We start from the raw sequence: 7,395 nt of genomic DNA on the forward strand, positions 1-7,395 counted from the left end.
TTTTAATGTGAAAAAACGTTAACCTAAATATAAAAACTACTAATAGTCTAGAACAAAGAAATACATATACTATAATTAATAAGTGATAAAAGAGAATATCTAACAATGCATAAACAATTATAATGAGTTAAAGCAAGCCAAAACAACAATATTTACAATTAAGAAATAATATGAAAACCTTAAAAAATGGTAAACTTTTTTTCTCTCTCTCTGAAATTTCAATCAAATAAATAACCATCCCTTACGAATTTAGTGTCTAAAAAATTTGCTCTATCTGATGGTGAATGAATTACAAGTTACAATTAAAAAATTTACACTTTGGTGAGTATGCGAAAACAATTTCTTCTTGTCTCCCCAAAGTCCTATTTTATGTTATTAGTCTCTCTCATGCACAATTCTAATAACATAGATGATATATAAAAAAAAAAAAATTATTTAAAAATGGTAAGCGGTGGCGGTCAGGGTTCTGCAAACGACTCCTCGTCGTTCTTCTTCACGAACATCCCTCAGGGTGCCGGTGAAGAGGACATGTTTAAGGTCTTCCAAAAATGGGCAAGGGTGAAGGACATTTTCATCTCACGAAGACCAAACAAATGGGGAAGGAGGTTCGGGTTTGTGAGTTTCTTTGGAGTACAAGACGAAGGGCGCTTGGAGAGAGAGTTGGACCAGATATACATTGGAAGCAGGAAGTTGTACGTGAATATTCCAAAATATAGGAGACAGCAGTATGGTCGTAGAACGGAGGAACGGAGGGCACCGAGGGACTTGCCAAGAGAGAGCCAAAAGCCAGAAGGGAAGCAGTATCTGAAGGAAGGTGCGAAGGTAGGGAAACATGGAGATAAAGGGATCTGGAGGGAGAAGAATGGGAATAGATCCTATGTCGATGTGGCTAAAGGAGAGCCTCAAGAGACGTGGAAGGGCCTAGCTCTTAAAACACAACAACATATTCTACCTTGGATGGAAAGAAGTGTGGTTGGGACCCTTGGTGATGGAGTGGACTTTGGTATGCTGGGAGAGGAACTAGTGAAGGGAGGAATGACAATGGTAAAGGCGAGATTCTTGGGTGACAACCTCGTCATGCTTACTCCGCGAGAAGGAGAGGCTATGAAGGACATTATGGAAGACAATAAAGAATGGTTCGAATCGGTGTTCTCTGAGGTTAAGCCTTGGTCGGTCAGTAGTGGTGCAGACCATAAGCTAGTGTGGGTGAAGTGCTATGGGTTGCCTTTACCGTTCTGGAATAGGGACTGCTTCTCAAAAGTGGTTGGTCATATTTCTGCTACGGCTACGATGGTAGCCATTGACAAGTCCACGCTTATATGGGAGGTCCTGGAATATGCACGTCTGCTAGTGCGCGTTCAAAATATTGGCAGCGTTAGAATGACAAGAAGAGTGAAGGTTAATAAACATGTGTGCAGTATATACATAGAAGAGGAGGTCAATGGCAGTGTAGGAGGTGGGTGCAATGGCAATCAGTTTACAGATGAGTCCAGTGATAGTGTGTCATCATCGGAAACCTATGTGGAGGACACAGATTGCTCGGCGAAGAGTGGAGAGGAGAAGGTCAGGCGAAGGGCGGGGAAGGACCGTTGGTCAGAAGGGGGGGAAGGAGGAAAAGAGGATCTGGGAGATACGCAAAAGTCAAATGACCGTTCTAAGGGGTGTCGCTCGAAAAGTGCAGACCACCAGGGGAAAGGTGAATTTTCTTTCACAGAAGAGGAAAGATTGGATCAGAATGTATGTGACATTCTACCTAACCTAGCCTATGAGGGGTGCGACAGCAACCCTAAGATAGCTGACCTGGCTAAAATGGTGGTTGATATAGAGTGCTTGAGTAACCAAAAGGCTATCTCTCAAGAGCTGGGCCGGGTCAATAAGAGCGGGAATCAATTGTAGAGTGGCAGGCCCGTTTGCTTAGCCCAGATGGAAGGAAGAATTGAGTACCAGTTAACAGAAAAGGCTTATGAGGAAAGGAGTGCCAATAACAAAAGTGGGATGACGTGTAGAAGCCTGCTAGATGGGTCGGATGAGAGTGTCACCAAAGAAACGGACCACGTATCTAGTGGTAGTGAAGGGTCTAAAGAGGCAGTTGGAACACGACAAGGCCAAAGCAGGGAGGAAGGTGGGCAGCAAGGAAGAGTCGGTATGCTGGATGGCAGTGAAGGCCGTGAAGCTGTAGATGTAAAGTCATTGACAATGGACAAGGCTCTCGGAATGGGTGACGACGGAGAAGCCCAGAGAAGTAGGTCCAGTTCGCCAATGCGTCGTCGGAAGAAGAAAGGCTTAGCGGAGTTGGGGGATTTCTGTTCCTACCCAAGGCGGTCGGGAAGGCTCAGAGCAAGATTTGCCCAACCAGGGATACCGGCCCATATGAGTCATGAGGTGTCTTTAACCTCTATCTCTGATAGGAATATTTTCAATTGTAATCACCGCTTTACTGAACCTGAAATTGAGGAGGGACCATCCAAGCTCTGGTCAGTGGGCAAGCAAATTGGGATTAGATGCCGTGGGGATGAAGAGGAGGCGGTCAAGGAATATGGGCGCATGGAAGTACGTGACTCAGGGAAAGCGTCATGCTCTAAGGTGAGTGTTAAGAGTGGTTTTTAATGATAATTCTGAATTTGAATATTAGAGGAGTGGGGGGTGGCACTAAAGCTAGGTACTTGAGACATGTAATAGCTGGTGAGGGGGTGGATTTTGTCTGTTTGCAAGAAACAAAAGCTAAGGTATTCACGGAAGCAAAATGTTTTTCTCTGTGGGGGGACAACAAAGTGGGGTGGATTCACCATGAAGGAGAGAATGGCTGTGGAAGTTTGTTATCGATGTGGTATGAAGAGGCGTTTAGTTATGTAAGTCATGTGAAGGGTAAAGGCTTCATTGCTGTATTCGGTAAACACATTAAATCTAATACCAGTTGTGCAGTGGTTAATGTGTATGCTGCATGTAATCTGAACGAGAAGAAGATTTTTTGGAAGGAGTTGACTGAAGTAAGATTATCGTATCCTGTTTTGGGTTGGTGTATGTGTGGCGATTTTAATGCTATAAGAAGTCAGAATGAAAGGAAAGGTGTCAGGGATAGGGTTGATCAATCTTGTGAGATCAATGGGTTTAATAACTTCATCGATGCCAACTCTCTCTTTGATTTGCCTTTAGTAGGAAAGACTTTTACCTGGTTCAAATCTAATGGGTCGGCAAAAAGCAGATTAGACAGAGTGTTGGTCTCTGAAGAGTGGATGGACATGTGGCCTATGTGTAAACAGTACGTGCAACAAAGGGAAGTCTCAGACCATTGTGCAATAGTGGTTAAGTCTGTGGATAAGGATTGGGGGCCAAAGCCCTTCCGCTCTATTGATGCGTGGCTTAAGGAGAAGGACTTTGGTGAATTGGTAAAGGGTATGTGGTTATCCTATTCTGTGCAGGGGAGTGCGTTTACAAAGGTTAAGGAGAAGCTGAAGTGCTTGAAAGGGGATTTGAAAATGTGGAATAAGGATGTGTTTGGCAACATTCAAACCAGCAAGAAGAGGATTCTGCAGGAGTTGGAGGATCTAGATTGCCAAGACTGCTGTGTTGACTTGGGGGATGGCGATAGATTGAAGAGGATGGAGTTGGTAGGCCGCTTGAAGGAAATGGAAAAGAAGCTAGATTCTCTAATTTGTCAGAAGGCTAGAGCAAATTGGTTTAGGAGTGGGGACTCAAGTACTAAATTTTTTCATACATCTCTAAGATGGAGAAGACTAAGGAATGAGGTTAAGGGAGTTGAGGTTGGAGGAATCTGGTGTGAGGAACCCACCACTGTACGCAAGGAAGCCAAAAGTCTCTTCGAAAGCAGATTTAAAGCTACGAAGGATTATGGAGTTCGTCTAGATAAGGTAGAGTTCAAATCCCTATCCCTAGAGGATAATTTGTACTTAACTGCTGCTTTTTCTGAGGAAGAAATAAAGGAAGCAGTGTGGCTTTGTGATGGGTCTAAGAGTCCGGGACCAGATGGGTTCAACATGAATTTTGTCAAAGGAAATTGGGAGGTCCTCAAGGAAGATATAGTAGCTGCGGCGGCCATCTTTTATGAGAATGGGGTTATTCCAAGAGGTTGCAACGCCTCTTTTATAGCACTTATACCTAAGATAAGGGACCCTGTTAAACTTGAGGAATATAGGCTTATCTCTTTGGTAGGATCTCTGTATAAGATATTATCAAAAGTGCTGGCAGGGAGGATCAAGAAAGTCCTTACCTCTGTGATTGATGATTGCCAATCGGCATTCCTCAAGAATAGAGGGATTCTTGACAGTGTGCTAATGGCTAATGAGGTGATAGAGGACTTAAGGAGGAGAAGGAAGAGTGGTTTGTGCTTAAAGGTAGATTTCGAAAAAGCATACGATTCAGTAAGGTGGGAGTTTCTTTATGATCTGCTTAGAAGGATGGGGTTTGATAGCAGATGGATTATGTGGATACAAGGATGCCTTGAGAGTGCTACGGTGTCTGTACTTGTTAACGGCAGTCCTACAGAGGAATTCAAACCGTCAAGAGGGTTAAGGTAGGGCGACCCCTTAGCACCTTTCCTGTTTCTTGTGGTAGCTGAAGGGCTCGCTGGACTAGTAAGGCAAGCGGAAAAGGCAAATCTTCTATCCGGACTAAAAGTAGGAAGGAAGGAGGTAGAACTTAACATTCTACAGTTTGCTGATGACACCCTATTCTTATGCCAGGATTCCTTCAGCAATGTTTTTACCCTGAAGGCTATTCTTAGGGGGTTTGAGATAGCCTCAGGTTTGAAGATTAACTTCCATAAGTCAAAAATAGCAGGTGTAAATGTGCTGGAAACCAGTTTGGATAGTTATGCAAAAACTTTGAACTGTGGGCAGATGGATGTACCCTTTATCTACTTGGGCCTAGAAGTGGGGGGTAACCCGAGGAAGAAAAAGTTATGGGAACCTGTCCTTAACAAACTAAAGTCAAGGCTCAGTGTGTGGAAAGGGAGATTTCTCTCAATGGCAGGAAGATTATGTTTAATTAAATCTGTTCTCTCTGCAGTGCCGCTCTACTATCTGTCTATCTTTAAAGCACCGGACGTGGTCTGTAAAAGTATTATTAGCATCCAAAGGAGGTTCCTATGGGGGTGGGGAAAGGACAAGCCGTCGATATCATGAATTAGTTGGAAAGAGCTGTGTAAGTCAAAAGAGGAAGGTGGGTTGGGGATTAGAGATATCCGAAAGTTTAACTTGGCACTCTTGGCTAAGTGGAAATGGCGATATATCTCTAACGAGAAAGGAAGGTGGAAGGAAGTGTTGGATTCCAAGTATGGGAGGAAAGTAAATAAGGGGCATGTGCCCGTGAAACATCAGTCTTGGTGGTGGAGGGATTTAACGAGTAGTTGTATGGAGGGAGGAGGAGAAGGGTGGTTCCAAAGAGAAGTAGGTTGGAAGATAGGGAGTGAGGACAAAATTCGGTTTTGGGAGGATGTGTGGGTAGGGAACTCAAATCTGAAAACCTTGTACCCGAGACTGTACTCCTTGTCTCTAAACCAAGGTCATAAGGTGAAAGAAGTAGGAGGGTGGGAAGGCTTGGTGTGGAGGTGGACCTTAAGCTGGAGGCGTGATAGATTTGAGTGGGAAACCGTGATGGAATCTGAGTTGGAAGACATTATATCCAGAGTTAATGTGATGAGGGATGAGAATGATGCCCTTGAGTGGAAAGGGGAAGTTGATGGGGGCTTTACAGTGAGCTCTGCGTATGAGTGCATAGGTAAGAATGATATGGGTTCTCAAATTGAAGTGTTCAAGATGCTCTGGAAAGCGAAGACGTTCCCTAATGTCCTGATCACATCCTGGAGGGTGTTGCTGAACAGAATCCCAACCAGGCTGTGTTTAAAGAGGAGGGGAATAGTGTTGGATACTACAGAATGTGCTCTCTGTAAGAACCACGAGGAGTCAAGTCAACACCTGTTCATAGAGTGCAGAGTTGCTTATAGAATATGGACTATGTTTTTTAGATGGATTGGAGTGCTGTTTGTTCAACATAATGAAGTTCGGATTCACTTTGAAAGCTTCCACTTGACACAAGGAAGTAATAAACAAAATCTGTTTTGGAAAGGGGTATGGGCAACTATTGTTAGGTGCTTGTGGGAGCAGAGAAATGAAGTAGTGTTCAACCAAAATGTGGTAGATGAAGAAGAAGTCTTCCAAAAAGTTCAACTTAAATCCTGGTTGTGGTTAAAGCATAAAGGGGCTAAGTTTAATTACTCTCTTTCGGACTGGGTGTTGAACCCAATGGTGTGTTTAAGCAGCTATAAGTAGTAGGTTAAATAAGAAGAAAGGTGGAGCTAGAAGGCAGGTAGGAGTTCGTGGGTGTTCAGCTGGATGGGGTTACCAGAGACCCGGGAGTAGGGCAAATGAGAGGCAGTGTGTAGCTGACTTGCTCCCTGGAGGTTCGACAAAAGGAGCACTTTTTCTAGACGAAGATGGCCAATAGTGTGGTGGGTCTCCCAAACAAATGTAGGTGTGCGATTAAGGCAAGCTGCCAAGGCGCACGTTCGGATGGATGAAGACATGGAGAGGTAATGGACTTATATAGCTGGCTGTTATGCTTCTTTGCTAACAGTGGGTGAACTCAGCTGGGGCACTGTATAACCCTGCTCGCGGGTGACTTTTGTTAAGTAAGGCTTCCTGAAGTTGCTTGGGTCAATTTCTGTTAAGTATGGATATGTAGAAGCTGGGGAGGGTGCTGAGGATCAGTTGGGAGCGATGCTGCTGGCTGGCTGGGTGTGTAGGTATATAAGTTTGGTAAGGGGCTGGTAATAGACGTGTGGTGCTGTTCTTGGTTGGATTCTCATGGACTCTAAGCTACAGATATGCAACGCTGAATATTGCTTCCAGGAAGGTGGTCGTGGGTGAACGCTGCCAGGAGGTGAGTTGGGGGGAATGAGATAGTGAGATGAATCTGGACAGGCGCTTTGACTGGGCCATCCCCGGAGGGTGAGTGGTTAGAGACAGATACAGTGGGTGCGCTGATATTGCCAACAATGCTTTTTAGTGTGGTGAATGAAATTGTGCAACAATGGCTTATGTGTAGTACTGGTCTACTGGGTTAGCTGGATGGCTGGTTTAGAGCGGCTATGCATACCAGCATTGTGCAGGTGGTCCCTCTGGCTATGTGATAGAGGGAGGGTGGTTATAGTGGAATGGGCGTAGGAAGCCCCTCTATGTAATGTGTGTGTTCTGAGTCGGGTTGTATAAGGGTTGAGACACCCCTGAAGTGTCCCTTTTAATTTCATTTAATTCTTTGCTGATAAAAAAAAAAAACATAGATGATATATGTATATAACATATTATTTATGTTAAAAAATTATGCATATTATAATGTTAGATGTGGGAAAAATAGGAATATTAGAAGATTAATTATCTA

The 7,395-nt window shown here is 44.0% G+C and overlaps 1 protein-coding gene across 1 annotated transcript; it reads left to right on the top strand.

Moving 5' to 3' along the window:
• The first annotated feature begins 441 nt into the window (after positions 1–441).
• On the top strand, positions 442–1,896 carry LOC137806873 (uncharacterized). Its single transcript, XM_068607217.1, has one exon. It carries the CDS (start codon positions 442–444, stop codon positions 1,894–1,896), a length of 1,455 nt encoding a protein of 484 aa, XP_068463318.1.
• Positions 1,897–7,395: the final 5,499 nt, after the last annotated feature.

The sequence above is a fragment of the Phaseolus vulgaris genome, chromosome 11, assembly GCF_000499845.2.
Source record: "Phaseolus vulgaris cultivar G19833 chromosome 11, P. vulgaris v2.0, whole genome shotgun sequence".
Lineage (NCBI taxonomy): Eukaryota > Viridiplantae > Streptophyta > Magnoliopsida > Fabales > Fabaceae > Phaseolus > Phaseolus vulgaris.

Bases quoted from the DNA above. Each gene is read 5' to 3' on its own strand.
- LOC137806873 (XM_068607217.1), top strand. From the start codon at position 442: ATGGTAAGCGGTGGCGGTCAGGGTTCTGCAAACGACTCCTCGTCGTTC.